The sequence below is a fragment of the Pteropus vampyrus genome, unplaced genomic scaffold, assembly GCF_000151845.1.
Source record: "Pteropus vampyrus isolate Shadow unplaced genomic scaffold, Pvam_2.0 Scaffold1, whole genome shotgun sequence".
Classification (NCBI taxonomy): Eukaryota; Metazoa; Chordata; class Mammalia; order Chiroptera; family Pteropodidae; genus Pteropus; species Pteropus vampyrus.
Window position 1 is genome coordinate 4947520 of NW_011888782.1, and position 27391 is coordinate 4974910.

Consider the following 27391-nt stretch of genomic DNA (forward strand, 5'->3'; position numbering starts at 1 on the left):
AGAAAATATGACCAAGAAAGGCAGGAATCAGAGTCTAGTCATGGGTCTATGAATAGGTGGTGGGGGTGGGGGTAGGGGCAGGGGGAAGTGTTCCCTTTCATAACTGCTTTACCAGTTGAAAGTTTTTTTTATTTTATTTTTTTATTCTTTTGTATTTTCAAATGTAGTGCATTACTTTTTAGGATTTCACATAAAGCCAATTTGTTCATGGCCTCCTATAATCATCAAATTCTGAGTTACTGCTGTTAAAGTTTCTATCTACTGACCTAAACAACTTTGGGAAATAATGTTTTGATTGGCAATGATAAGGCTATAGACAGAACTGTACTAAGTTGGTAACAACTCTGAGGGAAAGGAGGAAGGGAGGGCTTTGCTGTTATCTTAAATAAAAAGGAAGTTTGGGAATTTAATTATGTTATTTTCTGGTGACTCATATAGTTAAAGCTTTTAAAATCCTTCAGCCACATTGTAATATCAGGGCTGAAAAGGGTCTTGGTTGTGCCTTTTTCATATATTTTTAAAAAGTTGCTCATGACCAACTGTATTTCATAAGCAGACAAGCACCCCAGACCAAGGTCAAGCTTATATGAGCCAAGTGTACAACTCTAAACAAATATAACTTACAATGAAGTTAATCACATGCATTTGTAATGAGACATGCTTATTAAGAGGCTTAATAAAGCATGAACGGTAAACTCTCCATGTAAATCATTATGCTGAGTATTATTCTTACGGCCAAATACATTTTGTTTTTATTTTTCTTTTCTCATCTTACTAGTTCTTCATGTCAATGCTACATGTTTTTCTGGTACCATCCACAGTTTTTTATTTTATCTTCACCACCATGAAATAGAAAGGTCCTGAATTTTCCCAAGAATTGTAGTTCTGCCATGGGGCCTTTACCAACTCCAAACATGCATTTAATTAGGAAAAGTTGCCTCCTTTAGATGCAGGGCTTGGGGAATGGATATTACCTTTGTGCAAGAGAAAAAATGCCCAAGCAAATAGCTCCCAGACCTGGCCATGCTGCTTCGTGAACAGCCCAGGGGGTTCTAGCGCCCACTTGCCCCATTAGCAGGACTCTTGCGAGAAATGCACAAACTTCACGAGTAAATGCCCTGTAACTCTGCCCTTTACCCCCAAGCTTCAGGTGTGAAGTTCCGGTACCTACCACCTACAATACTTCCATGTGTATGAATTCCTGAGACGTGGGCATCTTGGAGTAGAAAACTGGGAGGGGAAACAGCAGGGTTCAGGGAAAGAGAAGAAGGCATGGTAAAGATGCCCAAGCCTCTGACTGACCCTCTGGACACAGCAGCTTTAGCCTGAGAAATAACCAAAAAGGAGTCCTCAGCCTTAAGGTTTCAGAGCAAGGTGAAGGCCACCTGTATGATACAGATCTTCCTCTTTGTTCAGTAGACCTAGAATTCCCATGACGGGAGCAAAGCCATTCTTTCTAGAATCAGAACCAAGTGGATTGAAAATATAGCTTCCTGGAAAAGTTAACAGAAGTGTTTCAAAGAATAAATGATGGGAGGCTAGGGGCTGAAGATTTAAAAACAGGAAGATGCTGTGTAAGAGAAGGGAGGTGGTGAGGCTGTTGAGGAAAGAGGAAGACAGTCTAACAGCCTCCACAATTTGGCCTCTGGCCTTGACTGACCTCCATCTGCACAGGGCAACTCATAGCCCTCATTTCCTTCCCTGTCCTGCACATGTGCACTATGAGGCACAGATTACTGTCCCCGAGGCAACGTGGCATTGCAAGACTAAATAAATGTCAAGTTTCAAGAAAGGTCATTGGAAGGATGCAAGTGCTATCAATGACACATTTAATTTAGTATGATTCAAACCTACAGGAATTTCTGGCCAGGGATTCTAAATATTTCTAATTGCTTCACTTGAGCTCTTCTCAAACCATTGCTTATGCCTCCTGGGCAGTGTTCAGTATGGGTACAGTCTGGCATCTTTGTATTCTATGAGATGATAGAGATGAAGACAAACGATGGAGAAAGAAGACCCAGCATGAGGGGGATAAGTGCCTCATTTGCCCCTAAGGGCACCATTTTCATTGTCCTAAAAAGGGCATTATAGTCCGGGTTTGGAACTCCATTTACTGTGCTTCTGCTTTTATAGGCTCCCCTGATTTTCTGGTTAAAAATAAATTTATTAAAGCATAAAGATGTTAAAAAGTTGGTTATAAAATCCGTTTACAAAAGCTAAATTAAAATGTAATGTACAAACTGTCAAAAACAGCTCTTTATGATGCTCCTTTTGATGGTCACATTTCTTTACAATGGAATTATGTGAATTTGTAAGGCAAAAAGATGGAGATAGGAGGAAGGAACATTCCTACAAAGATACACAGACCACCTTCCCTGACCTTTGAGCTGATGCACTGGCAAAAGATTGTGAACAAGGTTCATATAATATTGAGTGACTAACTAAATGTCATCTTTCAAATACCTGAGTTCAGTTTAGCCTACCATGCGATTTAAAGAAGTTAGAAACATTGCTGATGTCTAAATTTTTATATCTATTTGTATGTTAAATGGCACTGTATTTTAATGCAGTTGTCATTGATGCTACTGATTAAACAATAAAAGATTATAAATATATTTATGAATTTTAAAAAATCCTATAATTAGATAAACTCTAGATGCCAGGTTTCAATTCCATGCAGAAGCCCATACAGAAATCCATTATTATCAGTACTTTGCACATACTTTGTGTTCTTAGGAAATATGCATCATTGACTGCAGAGAAAACCAGACAACTGGGTAAATTCTGGCCCACTGGGAATGCCACTGCTGGATTTCTCTCTTCCAACTACCAATCTAACTCAAGCTGCCTAAAAATCCACACTGTCATGGATTTCCCTAAACCTTTTCCTGTTACCAGAGGCTGGTCTGGGAGTAGGCTCTAGAAGATGTTGTGGGTGTGGGGGTGTAAGGGTGTGTGTGGGGGAGGGAAAAACAGGATATATACCTGGCTCCGTGGCAGCCCTCTTGAGAAAATGATTGTAGTGAGCTGAGGATAAAGCCAATTCACCGAGGATGGCAGAATGGAAAGATGGTGATGTCAATGAACAGATGAATTATCCAACTCTACACCTGCCTATCTCAAGACTCTTGTAATTTGAAATAATAAGCAACGAATTTCCTCATTTGAGATAATAATTTCTTTTATGTTTTCCCAAAAGCAACATGGTATAATCTCAACTATCTTACATTCTGCCAGAGGATGTGAGAGAGAAGAGAATACCTATAACAGGCATTGTTGACTGCCTACTCAATATCTGTCCTAGGAAGGTGCTTGATGTTCAGCGAAACCAATAGTTGCATTTAATGAAAGAAATGTGTCTGTGGTTCGAGTCTGATCTCTCACATGAAGCTTATCTAGACTAACACAGCCATGGTGGTCCATCTTCTGAATCTACATTACGTATTATCTTTACTGCTTATTTAACATTTAACCATATACTGCCTCCCATGTTGATGAGTTATATTTTTATTTAGTTTAATTATTACTTAACTTTTGATGTGTTTCCCCCTCCTCCAATTTCATTGTAAGCACACTCACTGGGACTGCTCTCTTTATGTTTCCTATATAGATATGTCTTAAATTCCAATTTCTAGAACATGACCTTAAGTAGATAAGGTAATGTTCATGTTGTCCATACTTCCAGAAGTAATTATGACTTTACTTTCAAACTTGTTTTTAGTCATTTGACACTTTTAGTTATTATGTCATGATAGATCAATGAATATTACAAAAATAAGTTCTGTTGGCATGACCATGGTATATGATGAGCGTATGCAGGATGAGCACCCCCAGTGGTGCTGTGAGCCTGGAGGTGGTTTTTACCTCATTATATAACCTGTTTTATATGGGGATTTCCAAATCAGACAATTTTGATTTCCTGTGGTTTAGAGGGGATTCTGAGCTTTGGATAAGTCTAGATCTTTAGAGATTGGTATGTAATTATCACAAAGCATAGTAGCCTTGCAGTTCATCGGGAACATTAAAAAAACCAAACTCTTAATTGGCTGATATGCTTATTTGCATAGACAAATCAATTTTAGAGTTGTTCCTATATTCAGTATTTTCCCTGTTCTTTAAGCTTAGCAAAGATATTCTTGGAAAATGATTTGGCAATAATCGGAAACATGACTAACAGTGCTAAAGCAAGTTAAAAATTATTTAACCGTCAGATAAATGACCCACTAAAATAGATTTCTAAAAAACTAAGCATTAGATATCATTTACATTATCATGCAAAAAAAGCATGGATAATAAAAAGTATAAAAATTTTGAATTTTCTCTTTGAGACTAAAAAATCAAAGCTTGATTAAAACATGGGTTTGAATTAGGTGAGCCCTAAAGGCAAAAGGGAAACAAAGTAGAGGGAAAATTGTAAATATCAATCCTCAAAACAATACTACTACTGATAATGAGGTACGGTCAATTTTGAAAACTTACTAGTTTATTCACATTTCAGAAAAGAAGTATAATGATGTCTTTTATAAACATATGGCACAAGCTTAATTAAAGACTTAGTTCAGTTGTACACTCTTTTATCATATGGCCAAATCAGGGACAATAACAGGAATAAATGTGATATAACTTCATCTAAAGATAGCCTGTGGATTATAGAAAGGCTTCGATACATAAAAAGGCAATACTGAGAGAAAGTAAGTTCTGAGACCTAATATATGACACTTGTCGAAAATATTTCACACTTAAATTGATTTTGAAAATCATTTCTCAATGACTAGATTAGAAACATTATAAGCAGATTCAGCTACTCTTAGGTTGATAACTATTACTAGGTTATCTTTGTTTTAATGTCTCTTTTCAACCGCTGTTTTATCCTTTTGTAAACAGACATCAACAACTTCTTGACCCTGGGCCACTTTAAAAGATCAACTGAATCTTGAAATCTGAAATAAATTGTATTGTTTAAGGCACTGGGGACCCAAAGCAAGATATGTCTTTGCTTCAATTTTAGCCACTTGCTTATGTGAAAAATTGATAATGATGGTTAATGATGATGTTAATGAAAAACTATCTCGAACTTTTTTGAGGACATGGAACGTCTCCCTGTATCACACTAAACTGGATTGGAAATGAAAGTAAAGTGGGCCCAGAGATGACAGGTGCCAGTAATGACAGGTGCCAGTTATAGGTTCTGGCGCCACTGGGATCACTGAGGTGGTGGTATATGGTTTCCATGGGAGAATGATTCCCAGATGTGGGCCTGAACATTTTCCAACTGTGCTCTGTCATGCCGCGATAAGCAACACTCTCACCTTAAATTAAAAAAGGTTTATTTCTCATTCATACTTCGCATTTATCATGCGTTGGCAGATGGGCTCTGCTCATTGTGCCGGAGGGAAAGAGAGAGAGAGATGGAGGATCATGCAGTTAACAATACAGACATATCACTTCCACTCACAACTCACTGGACAGAGCCAGTCACATGGCTCTGACAAATCTCAGGAATAAGGAGGTACAATCTTATCAAGTGCCTAGAATGGGGGAAAACGGGAATTATTTGGTAAAGAGCATTGACTATAACACATTATTTCATAAAACAATAAGCTAACCTATTACTTGGAAAACCATGAGCTTTCATTGACAATTTCTGCCTATGTACCTCCTTTAAGTTAGGAAATATATTAAATTTTGAATAATAATTTGGCATTGTGTCTTGGTTCACAGCAGGTCTATGTAGAGGATTAGACTTTATTTCTATTTTTGCTCAACTTCTCAGTTTTAAGTAACACCATAAAGAAAAGTAATTAATTGGTGTTGTAGACTAATCCATATGCCAACAAAATGTGGTAGAATGCAAATGAAACATCTCTCCATATGCCTTTCTCATTTGTTATTCCTTATTCTGGTTCTTCATAGACATGTTCTTTGTACAGGCAGGCATCTCCTCTTCTAATTTATTATGTCAATACATTCTATTTTTGTTGTAATCTTCAGTTATTATTTTTAATCTAAGTTATATATGTAACACTTTGAAGTCAAAAGGGTCTACAAGGCTTGTTATGAAAAACAGTTCACACAGCCCCACCCTCTACTTCCTGTTCTCCACAAGTAATCACTTTCAACTCTTTTACCCATTTTTTTTTCATATCTATATCTCTAGCTTATATTGCTACTTCTTGATTTTTCTAGAGCATTATACACTAATTCATGGAAGATGAGGATTTAGCTCTAATGAACACAAGCCCTTGCTCCCTCCCCACCACCTGCAAACACCCAGTTCTCACACCCCATCTTCTCAAATGAATTTTATCACAATTTTGGTGAGATTAACAGTCAACAGGCTTATATTTATATTTTAGATACATTATCATGTCCATGTAAATTATAGTCATGGATCACTTATAAAGTTTATCACAACCTTTCTTTTCCTGTAACTTCTTTGTTTTTCTTTGGGGTTATCAATTGTCCTGTGTTTTACTGTCCTGTGTTTTTCTTAAGTTATCACTAACTTAAACACAGACTAACCTCTAGTTGAATAAATTTCTTAATTCATTCAAATATATTAGTCATTTTTATAATTCCATCTTTTTGGAGATAACTTTCTGGAACCTTCTAACTTGCTCCAATCTGGGTTGGCTGCTTCTCTGGATGTGCTAAATAGCTGTGTTATATATAGTCTTGGGGTCTCCCTACATTATCATTCTGGGGAATAATTTTGTCTTGCTCTGGATAATTTACTTGTTTTCATATATTCCTCATCCTTAGTGTATGTCTTTATTATTTTTGTAGAGCAGATCATCCAGTGGATTCTGAGTATGGGTACATGCAAATAATTTTTTTGAATCTTGAATGTCTAAAAATGGCTTTATTCTATCCTCACACTTAATTAGTTTGGCTAGGTGTTGAATTTAGGTTGGAAGTAATTTTCTCTCAGAACTCTGAAGGCATTCCTCCATTGTCCTGTTTCTGGTTTTGCTATGGGAAATTTACAGCTATGCTAATTATTGATCCTTCATTGAAAACCTCTCTTTTCCCCCAATTCCACAAGTTTGTAGGATATCTCTTGGTTCTCAGAGTTCTGAACTTTTCCAGTGATGTATCTGGGTGTGTGTTTGTATTTGCTTGGGTAGGACATTCTACAGACTTTTTCAGTCTGAAAACTTAGGTCTTTCGTTAGTAGAAAACTTTATTGAATTATATTTATGACCATTTCCTTCCTTTCATTTTCCTTGTTCTCTTTCTGTAACTCCTGTTTTTTAGAGTTTATACTTTCTGGGTTGGTTCTCTAATTTTCTTATATTTTTCTTTCTTACCTTCCATTTCTGTCTGTATTTTATTTTCTGGGGAGATAGCCTCAACTTTATCTTCCAAACTCTTCTATTGAGTTTTACATTTTAGATACCATATTTTTTAAAATAAATTTATTTATTTAAATTAGTTTCAAGTATACAGTGCATTGGTTAGACATCTATATTGTTCACATAATGATTCCCCCAATTGCTCCCTCCCTCTCTGGGCCTCCACTTAGCCATCATATTAATGCTAACTGCATTCCCTCTGCTGTGCTCCCCATCCTCATGCCAAACTATCAACTACTAATTCGTACTTCTTTAATCCTTTACCCCATTCTCCCACTCCCCCAATCCCCCTTCTCTCTGTCCGTCACCAAACTGTCCACTATATTTGTGAGTCTGTTTTTGATTAGTTTGTTCTTTTTGTTCCCTAGATACCGTATATAAGTGAAATCATATGGTATTTATCTTTCTCTGTCTGACTTATTTCACTCAGCATAGTAAACTCTAAGTCCATCCATGTCGTTGCAAATGGTAGGATTTCATTTTTTCTAATGGCTGATATTCTAATATTCCATTGTATATATGAACCATAATTCCTTTATCCAATTGTCTGTTGATGGGCATCTAGGTTGCTTCCATATCTTGGCTATTGTAAAGTGTGCTGCCATGAAAATTGGTGTGCATAGATTTTTATGAATTATTGTTTTGGTTTTCTTTGGATAAATACCCAGAATTGCAATTGCTGGGTCAAAAGGTATATCCATTTTTAACTTTTTGAGAAGCCTCCATACTGTTTTCCATAGCGGCTGTACCAAAACTTTCTAATAGCTTTTGTTTTTTTCTGAATGTTTATTTTTTCTGAATCATTCTCTTGCATAGACTTGCTTCCTTCTAGTTGTTCTTCCCTTTTTTTAAAATAGCATTTTACTATTTTGATGTCAAAATAGTTTTCACCTAAATAGCTATTAAGAAAATAAATTTCGAAAGAATGATATTTTCAAAATGAGGTATTTCATGCTAATATCATTATTCGCTATTTTCTGACCACAAGTATATAGTATGGCCAAAGCTCAATCTGAGTTATTATTGCTTAATTACTGTGTCTCAGATGCTCACATGGAAGTAGCAGGACATAAATGATACTTTTAAAAAATTTATTTTTGTCTGTCTTTCCCTATTCTCTTACTCACATAAAATAGTGTGAACTAGGGGTTAAGTGAAGGCTCTGTGCTTAGATGGGGCTGTGATGGTTGGGTTCATCGTAAAACTGGCTGTTTCCCTGGAGAACCCCTAAGGTTGGGGGGTGGGGTGGTGGTGGTGGTGTGTGTGTGGTTTTTGCTTAGAGAAAACTCTTGCAGCCAGGAGGGATATATACACTGCTATTCTGGGAAGTAACTTGGGTAAGGCCTAGGGATCTCAAATTCAGTAGTAAAATATATTCATCATCCCTTTTCCAGTCAGGTAGTCCATAGTTGCATGTGCCTTATCTCTCTCATAACTCTCAGAGACATTCTGTTTTGTACTTTCCAGAGAATTAAACCTTTGGTCCTCTTCCAGAGTGGAGAAAAGAATCTAATTGCTTTGTGAAGAGACTTCTGACGAAACCTCATGTCTTCAGTTCCACCTTCACCCCTCTGCCAGTTCCTGAGCTTCCAGAGGATTTTATAATCTAATCAAGTTGCTTCTTGGTTTCTACCTACTGCTGACTTGGTGTTCAGCTTTCTTAGGCTGCTAAATTAGTTAGCACTTAACATCTGCTTTCCAAGTAACAAAAGTTTGTTGCTGTTGTCTTTTCTCCTGTTTTCTTATTCCTTAAGGGTTTATCTTTAACTACTCTAACTGTTCCTGGAGTGGAGTTTAGGAGGGAACAAAGCTAACTGCTGGCATTAAAGCTGCCATCTTTAAATTAAAGTTCTATTCTGCTCTTCTACAAATTAAAGAATCACAGTCCCTACACATTGAAAGAGACCCCGAGAGAGTATGTAGTGAACTCCTATCTTCAGAGAGCAAAGCATATTGTTTAATTTGCACGAGGTGGTTGAAACACCAGGAAGCTGTGTGTCTTGCCCTGGGATATACACAGTCACAAAGACAGACAGCATGCTGTTACCCACTCTATGGACCATAAATAATTATCCCTCAAAGGTTTTACATATATATTTTTTTCTAATTTAAGACTATTTCAGCAACAGCTAGATCACTTTCTGTAACATCTTAAATCTGCATCCTCTTCCAGTGGGCAGATGATTTCTTCTAGTAGAGTATTAGGCGTTAAACTAGCTATAAAATGTGGCTAAGCATTTTATTATTTGTGAAGTTGGCTTAAAAAAATTTCGCACACAACCAGGTTTTTAAAGTTTTGATATGCTTTAGATATGTTCTTTTGAATGATGTTACAAAGGATCTTAGAGAGCAACTACCAAATATATCATAATTTAAATGTAATTTGTATAACTTTTTAAAACAGTGGTAAAATAATTATTTTTAATTTTTAAGAAATACTTAAAACTGAAAAAAATAGTTCGGTATTTTTCAGCTTGTTTGTATCTTAATCTATTATTTGGTATAATGCTATTTGCTATATTTTAGAAAAAATCACAGGCTTTGACAAAAGGGCATTTGTAGAGGAAAAGACTGAGATTTGGATTCAAATTATTTTAAATTGATGCTTTTTTCCTCTCCCAGTGTAATACAGACCATAGCCTTAAAATATTCCTTAAAATTTTAATAAAATTATTTTTGATGAATAATTCATTTTAGTCTGTAAATTTGGTCTGTAAAAATTTTAAGAGTTTTATAAAAAGCTTTAGGGAATGAATGACTTTAGAAGAAAATGAAAGATTAAAAGAAAACCATCTTTAAATACTTACAGATTCTTTTCTGCCCATAGTTTTGCTGTGTGAGCGGGAACGGGAGATATTGCTAAAAAAGGAATCCTTTTTAGTAGCAGACGAAGGTGGGGAACCAGTGAATTCTCTTCCTCCAGGCAAACTCTCAATGCTTGGAGATGAACTGATGTTTTTAGAATTTTGTCCTGTAAGAAAAATTAAGTAGCAACAATGAAACGCCAGACTCACTAAGCTACTGAAACTACTGCTTTTAATAAATGATCAAATATACTTCTTTGTTCACACTGTCAATATGATGACACTGTGGAGTATTAAAATGCATGCATTTTTTATGAATCAGAATACCTGCCAATTCTGTAAAACAATGAAGCACTGCCATAATTTTCTACATGTAATTTATACTACAATAGTTGAAGTGTTGTACGCATGAAAAAACTAAAAAATCCAATTTTTAGATATCACAGGTAAAAGACTGGACCCTCAGTAATAAGATCATCCTTAATAATGAAAATTGGAAATTATTGTACTGCACATTATATTACTAATATTAAAAAATCAAAATCCTTCACCAGTTTTTCAAGAGTCTCTCTCCTTTTCATTAATTGCAGAACGGATACATAGCTACCCCCAGCCTATGGCAGAAGCACCTGGAAATGAGGACAAGGTGCTGGTTCACAGGGCCTCTTTCTAAACAGGTACCTGTATTAAGAGTGTTTGTGTCTGGACCTCCGGAAGTGCTTTTTTCACTGAGAGGTTCTGGAGCCATAAAATTTCCTTAGACAGGAACAAGGACGCTAGTAGGTTTTTTGAGAGGGTAGCCTTGTGTAGAAGACGGGTTCAGAGGATTAGCTGCAGCCAGACCCATGCAGCTCTCACTTTCACAACTGAGTCACTCCCATAAATGTTAGGGGGACTTGAGGACCTGGTAAAATAACATGGTGTGCATGCATTTCTTCATTCGACCACTAGGAACCAAAGGCCTTAATGTAAGTGCCAGACACCATGGGTGCAGGGAGACAGATGGAAACTAAAACCACTGTCAAAATCCTCACCCTTCAAGGAGCTTACTTCCTAGTGAGGGGTACAGACAAGCACATTGGTAAAATCCACATGATATTAGATGGTAGTAAGTACTGTGGAGAAAAGTTAGTAAAGGGGGACTTGTCAGAGGAAGGTGTCACTAAGAATTGAGGTGCATGACATTTGAGCAAAACCTTAAAGAAGGGGAAATAACAGCTTTACAGATAATAGGAAGGAACAGCAGTACAAAGGCCTCAAGCAGAACCTTTGTGTTTCTGAAGAACAGCAAGGCGGCCAGAGTGACTAAAACTAAGACTGAGCCGGGAGCGGGGAGTGGGCGGAGAAGGAGATGAGGTCTGAGAGCAGGGGTCAGTCAGGTAGGAGTTTGTAGATGATTTTGATTACATTTACTCTGAGAAGCGAAGCCATTGAGAGCCACTAGAGGATATGAGCAGAGAAGTGACGCGATTTGACTTACTTTTAAAGGATCACTCTGGATGCTATGTTGAGAATAGAATTAGGGAGTGGGAGATAGCAAAAACAAAAACAGGGAAATCAATTTTTGCCACTGGAAAACTCCAAGTAAGCAGACTGATCATACCTTGGCAATGAAAAGTGGTCAGATTCTAGACAAAACTGACCAGATTTCCTCATGAATATATATTAGGGGTATGAGATAAAAAGAGGAGTCGAGCTTAACCCCAAATGTTCTAAAGTTAGATAGTGGTGACAAATGAACATTTCTCTGATAATATACTAAAAACCATTGAATTACATACTTTAAAAGATAAATTTTATAGTATATGAATTTTATCTCAAGAAAGTTATTTTTGATAAAGTCAGTTTTCACATTTAACTCCCAGCTAGTGACGGGCAGGAAAGGGCCTGCCCATTTCCACCCAACACAGGACTCTTCTAAGAAGAAATCTTGGCTGCGGAGTTTCTTGTTTATAGAGCCTTCTGCGAGGTCTGCATCGCAGTCTGACCGCATCCCCCTTCCGAGTTCTATTTCTTCCTCTTTTCCTTTCACAGTTGTTATTCCTCAATGAACCTTTTGTACTTCTAACTCCTTCTCAACTTGCAATTGAGGACATTGTTGCTGACCCCTGAAGGACAGTAGGAGTGCCCCTGAGGTCAGGGATTGTGAGGGGAGAACAGGTCCCAAGGCCTAGAAGATCTCCACGGTATATGGTCCTGGTATGTTGGAGCTGAAAAAGACCTCAGGAACTACCTATTAATTTATTTTCTTTTTTAAAAATTATATTACCAATAAGTAAATATAGTCTCACTGTAAATAAATTAAATGTGACAACTGCCTTTGTAAAACAGCTTGATATAATTCACATACCATAAAATTCACCCTTTAAAAGTGTATAATTCAGTGGTTTTTAGTATATTCATAGAGATTCTCAACCACTACCATCTAATTTTAGAACATTTTTGTCACCCCCCAAAGAAATCTTGTGCCCATTAGCAGTTACTCCCAATGCTCCCTTCCTCATGACCATAAACCCACTTTTCGTCTCTATGAACTGGCCTTTTCTGGACATGTCATATAAATAGAATGATACAATATGTGATATACTATGACTGGCTTTTCAGTTGGTGCCATGTTTTTAAGGTATATTCATGCTAAAGCAGGCGTCAGAACTTCATTCCTTTTATAGCCATATAATATTCTATTGTATATACATTTTGTTTATCTACTCATCAGTTGGTGAACATTCAGCTTGTATCCATTTCTTGGTTATTATGAATGATGTTGCTATGAACATTTGTGTATAAATTTTTATGTGGATGTATGTTTTCATTTCTCTTGGGTTAATATCTAGGGGTGGCATTGCTGGGTCAATATGGTAAGTCTGTGCGTAACATTTTGAGAAACTGCCAAACTGATTTTGAAAGTGGCTACATCATTTTATATTTCTATCAGCACTGTATGAGGGTTCCAGTTTCTTGACATCCTTGTCAACTTATTGGCTGTTTACTTTAGCCATCCTAGTGAGTGTTAAGTGGTATCTCGTGATTTTTATTGCAGTTTCCCAAAGCAAATGACTAATGATGTGGAGCACCTTTTCATGTGCTTATTAGACATCTGTATATTTTCTTCGGAGACATGTCTATTCAAATCTTTTGCCTATTTTTAATATTGGGTTATTTGTCTTTTTATTGTTGAGCTGTAAGAATTTTTCATATATTCTGGGTACAAGTCTTTTTTTCAAATATATGATTTATAAAAAAACCTCTCCCATTCTCTGCATTGCCTTTTCACTTTCATAGTGATGTCCTATGAAGCCGAAGTTTTTAATTTTGATAAAGTCCCAATTATCTACTTTTCCTTTAGTTGCTTGTGTTGTCAGTATATCTAAGAAACCATTGCCTAACTCCAGGTTATAAAGATTTACTCCTATGTTTACTTTTAAGAGTGGTATAGTTTTAACTTTTGTACTTAAGTCTATAGTCTATTCTAATTTTTTTATAGCGTGAAGTAGTTCAACTTCATTCTTTTGTGGATATCCAGTTTTCCCAGCACTATTTGTAGAAAAGACTATTCTTCTCACATTGAATGGTCTTGGCACCCTTGTTTAAAATTAATTTACCATAAATAGAAGGGTTTATTTCTATGCTTTCAACTCTGTTCCATTTATACATGCCTATCTTTATGCCAACATCACAGTCGTGATTCTATAACTATACAGTAAGTTTTGAAATTAAAGAGTATGAATTCTCGAACTTTGTTATCTTTCAACGTTGTTTTGGCTATTAGGGGTGCTTTGCATTTCTATATGAATTTTAGGATCAGTATGTCAGTTTCTCCCAAAAGACATATGGGATTCTGATAGAGATTGCGATGAATATGTTGATCAATTTCGATAGCACTGCCATCTTACTAATATAAGATATAAGCAAAATATATTTATGTTGTCTTTTATAGTTACTTACATAGTTATCTTTATCAGTGCTCTTTTTCTTTGTGTGTATTTGAATTAATTTCTAGTGTCTTTTCATTTCAGCCTGAAGGACTCCCTTTACTATGTCTTGTAGGGCAGATTTGCTAGCAGTGAATTCTGCTTTTTGTTTGTGACTGTCTTAATTTTTCCTTTCTTTTTGAAGGATAATTTTACTAGATATAGAATTATTCATTGATAGTCTTTTTCAAAAAAATTCACTTTAAATATATCATCCTACTGCTTTCTGGCCTCCATGGTTTTGATGAGAAGTCAGCTGTTCATGCTATCGAGGTTCTCTTGGATACCATGAGTTGTTTTTCTCTTGCCGTTTTCAAGATTCTCTCTTCATTGCTGGCTTTTAACAGTTTGACTATGCTGTGTCTCAGTGAAGATATCTTTGAGTTTATCCTGCTTGGAGTTGATTGAGCTTCTTGGATATATAATATTTTTCATGGGACTGTGGAATATTTTAGCTAGCATTTCTTCGAATATTCCTTTAGGCCCTTTCTCTCTGTTCTCTCTCTTTCTTGACTCCCATTATCTGCATGTTGGTATGCTTCCTGGTATTCTGTAAGTCTTCGAGACTCTGTTCATTTTTCTTCATTCTTTTGTCTTTGTTTTTTTCAGACTGGATAATATCAACTGACATATCTCTAAGTTCTGATCTTCTGTCAGCTTGAATCTGTTACTGAACCTCTGTTGTGAATTTTAAATTTCAGTTATTGTAATTTTCAACTCCAGAATACCTCTTTGGTTCTTCAAAAAATCCCTACCCTTTATTAATACTATTTTATGAGACACTTGTCTCATACATTCCTTTAGTTCTTTAGACAATTTCCTTTAGCTTTTAAAAGATATTTATAATACCTGATTTAAAGTCTCTTGTAGGTTCAGCTTCCACAGAGGCAGTTTGTATTGACTGCTTTTTTCCCCTGTATTTGAGCCAACTTTACATTTTCCTGTTACTTTGTATGTCGCAAACATTTTTTTTTTTTTTAACTGGACATTTTAATAAAATAATGTGGCAGCTCTGGAAATTAGATCCTATTTTATCCCCTGGATCTATTTTTCTCATTTGTTGCTTTTTTTAGTGATTTCCCTAAACTAATTTTAGTTAAGTCTATATTCTTTGTGGTCTCTGGCCACTGAAGTCTCTGTTTGGTTAACCTAGTGGTCAGTTAAGAGAGATTTCTTTTCTTTAAATGCTTTGAATGAAAAAGTCTTTAAGTCTTTGCTGGGGGCTGTGTGTGTGTGTTGGAGCATGCCTTCAATGTTCCAGCAGGCAGTTTACAATACTGCTTTAGCCTTCATTCCTGCCTATGCAGACAGAGCCTCGAGTTCATCCAGAGTTGAGAGATTACACCCTTCCCAAATCTTTCCTGGCCATGTGCATGATCCTGCATGTGTGTGGCCTTCTATAATTCCAAGAATATACTGGAGCTTTTTGAAGATTACTATGGACATCTGATTCCTCAGATTTTCCTTTTAAGTTTTTTGCTAACCTCTGATTTTCCTGTTAAGTATTTGGTTAGCCTCGTGTTTGCTCCATTTCTGCCTTGGGCAGCTGTGATGTTAAATAATTGCCACTAATATTTTTGATGGATGCCCTGTGGATAGGGTTTCTCCCTTAGTGAGTTCTGAACAAGGTCAAATAAAGACAAGCCCAATGAATGCAGTTTTTCTGGAGAGCTGCTAGACAGTCAAATAGCTACAATTTACTGGGGATGGGACTTGTAGGGTGCTCCAGATCCACTCTTTTTCCTCCAGTAGTTGTAAGGCTGCTGGTTATTAAAGGCTACGGCAGAGCTGGGGAGTGATAGGGTATGCTTTTCTCACTGAGATCCAGCCATTGTTAATTGAAGACATTCTTCTCAAATAGTTCTTTCTAATCCTTTGATTAATTTCCAGAGTTCTGAAAAAGTCGATTTTGAATCTCTGTCACTGATCTTGTTGCTTTTATGGAGAAATAGATTGTCAGAGGTCCTTACTCTGTCATTCCAAAAATGCTTCCCTCTGTGACTTGCTTTTTGGACTGAACTTGGTCTTGGAAATTTGTCTTTCTCATATATAAAAATCTGCCTCACTCTTTTTAATGGCTATGAAGAAAAAAAAATTGTAGCATTCCTAAAAAGACATTTAGAATTTTTCCAAAATTTTTTCTTTATAAACAAAATGATAATTAAAACTTTAAAGAGGTACATCTTTAGGTACAAACAGTTAGTTAGTTCTGTTAGGTAAATTTATATAAATGAAACTGCTATGTCTAAATGTAAGTGCATTTTAAATTTACATAAAGGATTCCAAATTGCTTTCTCCTAGTATTTTAACATACATACATGTGTATGTATTCATGCATGAGTGTAAATACAACATGATATATTACATCTTTATATATTCATCTATTTTTTATTTGGTTAATTTGATGGATGGAGAACTTCACTGTGTTAGTATGAAGTTTCCTGATAACTAGCGAGGCTGATTATCTTTCAACCTATTTATATAGGTCATCTTAAAGTCCTAGGTGAATTGTCTTGCTCGTTTTATTTTTAAAACTGACTTAGGGAGTTCCTCCTAAATTCTGGAACTCAGCCCTGTGTGTGTGTACATGTCTATATTTTCCTTTATGGTTTTTGTTTTTATGGTCTTGCTTAGGAAGGCATTTCTTACCCCCAAGATGATGCAGTGGGAAAAAATTTAAGTATTTATTATAAACTTAGGTTTTCCTTTTCTCTTTTATGAATAGTTTTTCATTGCTCCTTGGAACTGTACTCCTTGAGCAGCTTTAATTTCCCTGGGGTGGTGGAAGACAGAACTAAAACAAAAGGAATGTCTGCTCAGCTTTGAGTTTCAAAGTGCTTTTCAAAGTCCACAGAAAAGATAAATTTAGGAAGCCAAAGCATTTTTATTTGCAAGAACATGGCTCTTTCACAAAATGAAGTGAAAAAATTATTATCCTTTGAATTTATCTGTCCCTTCAAAATGCATTACTTTTTAAGGCATTACTATGACGGCTTATTGGATTTTTTCCTATGTGCATGCCACTATTAAGGTTTTCTATTTCTGCTTGGGTCAATTTGAGAATTCATATCTTCTCCCCAAAAGCCATTTATGAGGCAGGCAGAATAATGCCTATGCCCTTAATTTCCAGAGCATGTGAGTATGTTACCTTACACGGCACATGAGACTTTGCAGGTATGATTAAGGTTAAGAACCCTGAGACAAGAAGAATATCCTAGGTGGGCTCATATAAACATATAAGTCTTTAAATAGGAGTAGGAAGGCAGAAGAATGAGTCAGAGATATGACTAAAGAAGAAAAAGAACACAGTTGAAGCATGAGAGGGACTTGACCTAACATTGCTGGCTTTGAAGATGGAGAAGAGGGCCTTGAGCCAATATGGCATCCTCTAGAAGCTGGGAATGGTCATTAGCTGACAGCCAGCAAAGAAATAAAGAAATACCATGGTCCTATAGTCGCAAAGAATTGAATTCTGCCAATAGCACAAATGATTCTCCCCTAGAGCCTCCTGACACCTTGGTTTTAGCTTGGTTAGATCTATATCAGACTTCTGACCTACAGAACTGTTAAGAAAATGGGAAATTGTTTTTATTACTCCTTTGATTATTATAATCTATTTATGATCTTTAGATTCAATATTTGATATTACAGTTCAAATTCTGAGTTAATCTAAAATGCCAGGTCAAAATATTTACATTTTTTTATACTCCTGGAAAAAGTCAGAATTTTGTGGACTATTATAACAGTTTTCCAGTTCTTCCAAAATGAAAAAAATAGTTGTGTGCAGTTATATATACCAAATCTTGTAAAATTTTAGTTGTCTTGAATACTTCTGAAATGAGGTGGGGAGACCCTTTCTAATAGTCGCAATATATAAGTAAAGTTCTATCAAACCTGTTGGGAAAATTTCCATTTAAAAGAAATTATAACATTATTGAAGAAAAAAATCTTAAAAAGCTATCCCAGTTTTTATAAATCAACTGTTTCCACGTTGAAATTATAATAAGATCCTTTTAAAATCTAGAATCAAACCTTTTCTTTGATTCTAGATTTTATCTGTACTATAGCTGAGTACTATTCATTTTTTTCACATATATACTTCCCTAGTCTGTCTACCCAAAGAAGAAATCAGAAAATTAAAATACACTACAACAATGTGATATTTGCAAAATATTAGTCCATGGATATATATGAACCTTTACACATATTATCTTATTTAATCCTAATGACTCTGTGAGGTAGTTATGTATAAAAAAACTGAGGCTTATGGAGTTTAGTGAACTTGCCCAAGGACATATGGTTATATATATGGCTAGCAATATTATAAGACTTGTCCAAACTTAAAGACTATGCCAACATATATTATTTCATTTCTGTATTACAAGGAGTGACTCCAAGGAGCTATTAATTCAAAATGGCAATGAAGAAAACCAACCAACCAACCAACCAGATTTAGGGAATAGGCCCATGCACCTAATTTTTATTTATATATATATTTAGGACACACACACACACACACATATTTTTTGAGATGGCTTTTTCTACAAACAGAAAGCTGATGATTGGGTCTCTTGTATTCAATTACAGGTGCTCCTGCTTGTATCCCAAAGACCAGATTTCACTAAAGCAGAGGCTGTGGTCATTATTAGGTTTACTTTTTCAGAAAAGCTAGCATTATGGGTGGGCTGTAGTAGGTCTACAATAAAGGTCTGCTGATGTTCAGTTTGGAATATCTGAAGAGGACTATATATATATTAGCACTGCTCAGTGGAAATATAATGTGAGCCACATATATAATTTATAATTTTCTAGTATCTGTATTTAAAAAGTAAAGTGAAATTAATTATAATTACTTTATTTAACCCAATATATCACAACTATTATCATTCTAACATGTAATAAAAATCAAAATTATTGAGGTACTTTACATTCATTTTTTTCATAAAAGGTCTTCAAAATCCAGTGCATATCTTTTACTCACAGTATATATTTCAAGTACTCGATAGCCACATGTAGCTAAAGGATACCATATGGGACAGCACAGGTATAAGCCAATGAACAGTCTAAATTTCCAAATTTCCCCCCCGCCACAACATGCATTTAAGTAACTATCTTAACAAAATAAGGTAATGATGCATCTAATTTTTAGAATGCCCACTTTAATGCCTAATTAGCTTATCAATTATTAACCGTGTGAGAATAAGTATACAATCTCAAACAAATTTGAAAGTAGTTTGTTCCCATGAGGAACAAATCTGCAAATTTCTCTTGTAACTATTATTCTGCTTAGCAAACTGCCTTTTCAGAGATAACATTAAGGTCAGCTTTTATCAGAACTTATCTCTGAATTATCAAATTCCAAATTAGTAGTAGGATCAACAAGTTCTTGGCCAATATCTCACGTAAAAACTCTGTACAAAACATATTTCCTTTCAATTACAGAATTTAGCTTACTAACATTTCTGTGCCCTTTGGGAACATAAACGTTTAGACCTTAAGAAAATGGAGTCACCAGACATGTTCCCAGAGGGGATGATGGAATATTTCCTCTGGAGATCTGTAAGAAAAGCTTCGGCACCAGGAATAGCCTTGCCTTGAGAAAGAAGAAAGGGCTATCATACTGCCTGGCCCTTTTCATAAATGGCTGAGACATTCCATCACCCGGGTCTCACCCGGACACTTCTGAGCTGACAAGTCGGTATTCACAACAAGCGTGTAGCCCGTAAACTGCGTAGCGGTTCTGAAGCTCTATATTAATCATTTCTTTTGTTGCACTAAAACTAAAGCCTGTTCTTAGAGGTACACTGTTAAATATACTGCAGTGGTGCCCTGCCCAGGTCTCCTCTTCAGGACCCAGGCACTTATTCCCCAGCTGCTCGGAGTATTGGCTGTAGGCGGCTCCCATGAGTTCCTCTCTGGAAGCTGCCCTCAGCTGAAGAGCTGCTTTGCCCAAGGTCATGCCCCTTCGCCGGATTAGCTCCAATCCAGTGACTGGTTTGGACTGACAGAGGATAAGGGCTGGCTCCCTGCCTCCGAAGGGCCATCCGAGCCCCAGAGGTTCCAATGGCAACTGCAAGGCAGTTCGACGCCTCCCTCGGCTCAGCGCTGCTCCTTTCACTCCCTAAGTGCTGAGTTTGAGGGCACTCGCCCCCAAACTTCCCACTCATAAAACTCTGTCTTACAGTTTATTTCTCAGAAATCCTGACCCAAGGCAATTAATTAAAAATTATTTTATATTGCAAAGCATTCTTAAATATACTAAATATAAACCAAGTCTTAAGCTGCCTCAGGCATGCACATCTCATTCCTAACTAAACAGCAGCAAGCAAGATTGACCTAATGAAATGCCTACAGAAACTCTATCCAGCACTGAGGATGGGGGGACACACAACAGGAGCTCTTAAGAAGCTCCCAAAATAACTGTACAAGGGAAAAACAGACTTGTACATACACTAACCTATAATCTCAGGTAATAAAAGCAAACACAAAGTAGAAACGACAGTATTCTGGAAGCACAAAGGAGAGTTTATCTAATCTTGACTCAAGAGCTAAGTCTTAAAAATTGTAGGGTGGATGGGTGGTGGTGATGTTGGCTCAAGGAGGGTCATTTTGGGCAGAGATCACAGTATTTACCAAGGCAGTTGGACTACTGAGAACACCTAACTCAACTGGAGCATGATTTACTGCTTTGGAGCTTCATGCCACCCATATGTAATTGAAAAACAACACCAATACCAGTGTAAATTAAGATTAAGTCCAACAGAATGCTTCTTTTTCATTTGGTGATTATTTCAATGTTTTTTTTTTTGGAGGGGGTGAGGGGAGCATGAAAAGTTGCTGGTATCCAAAACAGGAGCTCATTTTCCCTCTGTCTTGGTTGTCCAGCCCTGGGGGAAGGAAGGAGAGAGGGTAGGTGAGGCTCTGCTAATAGGGCCAGCTAGATGGGGAAGAGTGCCTTGTTCTCAGGCTACCCTGTCAGTAGATGATGGAAATTACTATACATTTTAAGCAAGAAAGTAGCATGAGGATTTCAGGAGCTTGGGTAAATAGGGCATCTCCTGTGCTGGCCCACATAAGGGATTATAAGGGTTTAAACTAAGGCTGTGGTAGTAGGTTTGGGAGATGTTTAAAGGCAGAAGTCCTCAAACCAATACCTGCAGGGTCAGATACACCTAGGCTTCAATCTGTGCTCAGCTGATATCTAGTTGGGGGGCTGTGAACAAGTAAGTCATTGACTCTCCATAAGCTTTGGTTCTCACCTGCAAGTGAGGCATCGACTTCACACATGCTGTGAATCCTAGGTGGATAATGTACATAAGGGCTCAGTGTGGTGCCCAGAATGTGCTTAGCATTCGGGAGACACGGACCATTACTAAACTAGTGGTGACCTCCAAATCTAGAGCAGGTAGTTTAATAGGCGGTATTCTGGGTTATATGGATTTGCTAGTCCTCTTTTGTTGCACTTCTCAGGGATGTCCCACAAATGTCATCTCACTGGCTCTAGGCATAGGACCACCGTATATGCCAGACATAAGGCTGCCTAGTGGAGCAGCTGAAATCTAGGCTTGTTCTGCTTGTTAAGATGTGTGCCCTAGTCTATGGCCAAACCACCCTGAACGTGCCCGATCCCGTCTTATCTCGGAAGCTAAGCAAGGTCGAGCCTGGTTAGTTCTTGGATAGGAGACCACCTAGGAATACCAGGTGCTATAGGCATAAGAAAAAAAAATAAAAAAGAGATATGTGCCTTGGTGTGAGCTGCATCTACACAAAAGGAGTACCTTTTTCTAAAGTGCAGAAAGGTGCTATTTGGACTAGATGTGGCCGTGTCTAGGTATAGTAAGTCTTTTCTTTATTTCTTTATTCTCTTTCCCTCTCTGAAACTTTAAAAGTTTTGTGTCCCACGTGCTGCATATCAGTGGAGGTTATTTGTCAAGAGCCCAAGCTGACTGCATGAGCTTCATAGGCGTCAGAGGAGCCCTGACTACAGTATGGCTAAGGGAGAGGAAAGAAAGAAGGGGAAAAAATTAGTAAGCTTCTACTAATAAATGAATAATACTTTCATGACTTTTCTCTCATTCAACTCGACGGGAAATAGGAACAGGGGTGGAATATGCTCCTAAGTAGATAGGCAGAACCCATGCAAACCTGAGACCAGGTGAGGGAGCTGGACACAGGACACCCAAAAGCGAATGTTCGAGCGGCTACGATATCTGGGGGCTGTTGGTGCGGAGGCAGAGCTCAGAAAAGCAGAAATGGAAAAGCCTGGGAAGCCCAGTACCGGGGCCGCAGAAAGAAGATCACTTTGACTTTATACAGTGACCCAGGAGAAAACAAGAGGCACCTGGCCCCCATCTGGTAACTTTTTGTTACTTCGCAGACTTGAGCGATAGACAGCAAGAGGGCTGATGTCTGCTCCTTAAAAACACACATCTTGGTGCCACGAAAGAGCGAATGGAAGCAGGTTGTACTAGAAGCCCATGGAATAGACCTGCCCTACCCTGACCTCAGAGGTGAAACACTGTTGGATCTAGTGCTTGCATGCAAGCATATGGTTTTGGGACACTGGAAGTAATTATTGAGAAAAGAAAAGATAGAGGTGTTGAGTTGGCTCCTTCATAATTTGATTTTGAAAACTACTACCTGAGCAGACAGCACCCTCAAGCCCTTACTATGGGATGGGTGTTTTGGAAACTTTTTACAACCACCTTTGAAGCAGCTGTTCTTTTTCTCTCTTTACAGTTAGAAGGGTAAGTTATCTCCCTACGTCATCCAGCAAGGCAGTGGTGGAGGCAGGATTCAAACCGAACTCCAGAGCCCATGCTGGGCAAAGCTGTGCCACCCTGCTCTCCTAGTAAAGGCTGTGCCAGGTGGGCTATAGTAACTGTGATCTAAAATTAAAGAAAAATGGAATGAGGTTTCTTGAAAGTAAAGGGTAAATTCTGACCTTGTTATTAGTCTCCAAACAACTAATTTATTCAATGTCTTTTGGAATAAGTGTTCCACAAAAATGCATTTCCTAGCTAATTGATGCTTCCCAAAATTTTATATATAATGTATTTCTCTGCCTTCTTAAAATAATCATACAGAGCACAATGGAACTATTTGCTCTGCTTTAAGACTATCCTTTCTCAATAACAACCAGGGTGACCAGTATAGGGTCATCCACAAGGATAATATTTTGGTTTTCAGTCTCTTCACTCACTTTTGTGAGTAGGAGCTATCTCTGTCTGGTCATTACTATGTCCCACACTAGTTGATTAGACCTCTTTTCTTTGTCTACCAGTTTGTCATCTGCACTGGGAAATTTTTGTTAATCCTTTCTTCTTGAAGGTCCTAGGGGAAGTCTCACCTCCAGACATGTGAGCTGTTATCACATTAATAACTGGTTACTCACTGGTTACTTCTCAGTTTAAAGTCTATTTTTTTTTTTCTAGAAGGAATTATAAGAAACTTAACAAACTTACTCTCAGGAAAATGGGCTGCCAGAAAAAAATGGAAGGAGAAAAGGGAGGTTTTTATCTATTTAATGCCTTTAATTGAGATTGTCTAACGTTATATGTGTTTTAGTTTTAAGTATGTCAACTGGTTATCTGGGAAGGGAGATTATTTTACCTTTTTCTTTTTTTTATTTTTAAAAACAACGTGATGTTATATAATGATATCTATGTGCACAGACACACACATATATATATTTATATTCATAACTGAAATACATATACACAAATATAAAATTTAAAAATGCCTATGGCAATAAGTTAAGAAATCTAAATTTCTTTCCTAATGGTCCATTGTATGGTAATACTTACATACTTGTTGGAAATTCTAAATTTTCTTTGGAAATAATGTCTGTGTGTTTGTGTGTGTGATCATATTTTAAAGCTTTTTGGTGTGAATAAGTTCCTAAATATCTCTGGAAAACAGTTTCTAGGGTAGGTGTATAATTTTCAAAAATAATTTTGAAGAAACCCTTTGAGATAAGTCTTTAAAAAAAAAAACAAAACCCAAATTCTCCTGTGGCACATTTTAAATAATTGCAACCTACACTGAGAGATATAAAATGGAACTTTCCAACAATTTTCCAAAAATTATTTGATCTAAATTATGGAATATCACTTTATATTCAGTGTTTTTCTTCAAAAAAAAACTAAAACCCATATAATTACTGCGCATTAAAAGACAAATATACAGATATAAAATCTCATGGGCAAAAAAGGCTAAATATAATCAAAGAATCACTGAGAGTATTGATATTTACTTCATTTCTTGAACTTTACTTCAATACTTGGAAAAACATTTTTGAGAAAGTGTACACGATAGTTTTATTACCCTGACATGAAAAGTATATCTACTCTTGAAATATTATATAAGGGAATATAATGGGTTTGGCACTTTCGATGGTTTTCCAACTTCTAATATTACTGATTCTACTAAAGCATAAATTGTTAGAAAGTTTTTTGTTGCCACGACAAACTATTTTGGTTTACTTCTCCTTCCCCTTGCTTTTTGACACTCTGTAGGAAGTGTGTTAAGGAAAACACTAAGTAACTTCTCCAAATCAGGGTAGGTATTGTCTCACTGTCTCCTCATCACTGCCCTAGTAGTTATCATCACAGACTGAAAGCTGTTTATTGTGGCCTTGTGTCTCATAAAGCACCCGGAGCCTTCTCTATCAGACTGATAGAATCTCTGTCAGAGTGTGACAGGCAGGGGGAATTCTGAACAGGGTAACCAAAGAAAGCACTAGCTCCTCACTACATAGGCTTACTTGGGTCACCTAAAGCACAAGCTGATGCACAAGCCACCTGCTAAAGTTGTAAGGAAAGCAAGGGGCCAATGAAAACAGAGCTTGGCACATAATAGGCACGCAATAGATAATTGTTGAAAAAAACATGAATGAGATGATTCTTCTTATAGAATAGAAAATAAGTTATTTGAACAAAATGATAAAATCTCCCTCTTTGAAATTCTATTTAAAAAAGTAAGACTGTTCATGTGGCTCTGGTTTGTAGGAAAGAATGAACTGAGCAATATTGCATAGAAGCAGAAGTCAGAATAATCAAGGCTGACTTCAGCTTTCTCTTTCCATAGCTAAAGATCTACTCTGCAGTAAACTAAGTTAATAAGTTAGCAAACTACTTTGGGATAACAAAACACTTGGTAAAGAGTTGCCTGGAGAGCTCAGGTTTTAATTTTAGGAAACAAGTTTAAGTCCTATTAATTCTCACCATATCAGATGATCTCATCGATATCTACTTAAGTGTAATAACTGACAAGTCTGAAGAGAAATCATTTGGAGATTATCTGCCTTTTCTATTTCCATGATACTGTATCCCATTATATCACTTAACAGACACTAAGAAGAGTCAACAGCAGCTCCTCCTGGAGTCCCTGAGCTGAAAAGGCCCTTAAAGGTCAGCTGGGTCAATGATCAGAATACAGCCAGAAGCTGCACCTGTGAAACACAGACCTATATATAGAAGGTCACATCCCTCTATTGCAATAGTGTACACGTGTTTTTTTAAGATGTTAAGCCAACAGACTACTCATTTCCTAATAATATATTCTTTTCTGTTAATTTATTAAAAAGCACAGATATTATGAAGACATATCATTATTAGTATTTTAATACTACTAGCATGACTATATTATGTGGATATTTTAAATTAAGGAAAACATGATGTGAATTTTAATGAATTCTGCTATCTTTTCAGTCTGAATTTGAAAGAGTCTTAGTCTAGGCTTCCACTTAATACAGAAATCCTCTAGCATTAGCTAAAAGATTACATAATAAAAAATTAATGAAACAATTTTACATATTTGTTTTTAAATTCCACAGAAGATGCAGAATACAGATTACAATTATTTTGTATTTCTTAAATGAACTTTTCTCCCTAGATTTTTGAACACCTGAATATGATATTAAAATGTTATCTTTTCATTTTATACCATTGCCAGTTACTCACATGGAGATCTGTCACACTGAACTTTCTATTAATGTGATTCATAATACAAAGCCTTTACTTAAAAATTTACTTTGAAATCAAACCGTAATTCTTTTAGGTAAAATAAAACAAGCACTCTGGTTAATTCATACATTTATATGCATACAAACAGCATATAAATCGTCTAATCTCAGAACTGATTTGTCAGTTACTGTCACAGAGCACCTATGCAACAAAAAGAACACCTCGGTGTGAGCTACCAAATAAAATGTAATGTTAAAATAACCACAAAATATAGTGACCATATTTTGCAAGGAAAGAAGCTAGTACAAACTTAATAGAAAACCCACATCACAGCCAGATTTGGCATCACCAAGGTATGACATGAGAGGGGACTTTTGTTCTAAACAACAGTGCCACTCAGTGGCTGAACAATGGTAGTGAACTGATAGACAGTATGAATGGAGGGTGGGCAAAAAGAAAAATGTTTTGGAGTAGGCAATGATAATACTGCAGGCAAAGAGATATACTATGTTGCCATGGTAACTGTACCTTGGAGGTCAGTTAGAGTCTGGACAGGAACAGAAACCTGAGCATCGCTTCCTGTAACTACATCGCCTGCATTTCATAAGAAAAAATAATTAGATTTCATAAAAAGGAAAAAATGATCAAGTTTTCTTTCATACTTAACGCTGTAATACATTTATCAATCTAATTACTAAAAGTAAAGTAAAACAAAATACAGTGCAAATCTCATGATAATTAATATAAATATTTTTAAAAGGAAATATTTTTTAAAAAGTGTTTCCTAAAAAGGTTTTGTGTAAGTTTCTTTTAATGGAAAAAGAAACAACACATTTCTAATAAAGTATAAAACAAGTTTCTATCAGTTTAAAGTAGAGGAAACTTTAGCAATCAAAGATTTTGCTGAGCAGATTTCATTATGTCACAATTTTTAGTGTGATTTTATATATATTTTTTAAATTCTTTATCCAAAAGTAAGACATATGCATTTATTAAGTAAAAGCATTCTTTTGAAATCAATTTCCTCCTATAAAAGACACAATTTATTTTTAACTAAACTTGAAACCAATTTTTTCAGTGATCAGATAAAGACCTAAACAAGTTCTAATTTCACATTAAGTATTGAAAAGATTTCAAAAGTTACCACATGTACTTATAAATGTCAACATGTAAAAATAAATCTGTGAACTGCATACCCTTTAAACTTGATATACTTATTATAGGCGAGATTTCGTTTACAAATTGGACCTGTAGTAAATGCTTAAAATAAAGAAGTGTTCAAATTCAAAAAATAG

General features: G+C 36.3%; 1 protein-coding gene and 1 pseudogene across 1 annotated transcript in view; one reads left to right on the plus strand and one right to left on the minus strand.

The window, feature by feature from the left end:
• Nucleotides 1-27391, minus strand: part of TBC1D5 (TBC1 domain family member 5) — a 373122-nt gene that overhangs the window by 36823 nt on the left and 308908 nt on the right. Inside the window, exons 16-17 of the mRNA XM_023527949.1 lie at nt 26625-26698; nt 10163-10326 (exon numbers count right to left, since the gene is read on the minus strand). Of these exons, the coding sequence (XP_023383717.1) occupies nt 10163-10326; nt 26625-26698 (238 nt within the window). The remainder of the gene's footprint in view (nt 1-10162; nt 10327-26624; nt 26699-27391) is intronic.
• On the plus strand, nt 21725-21843 carry LOC111736633 (annotated as a pseudogene).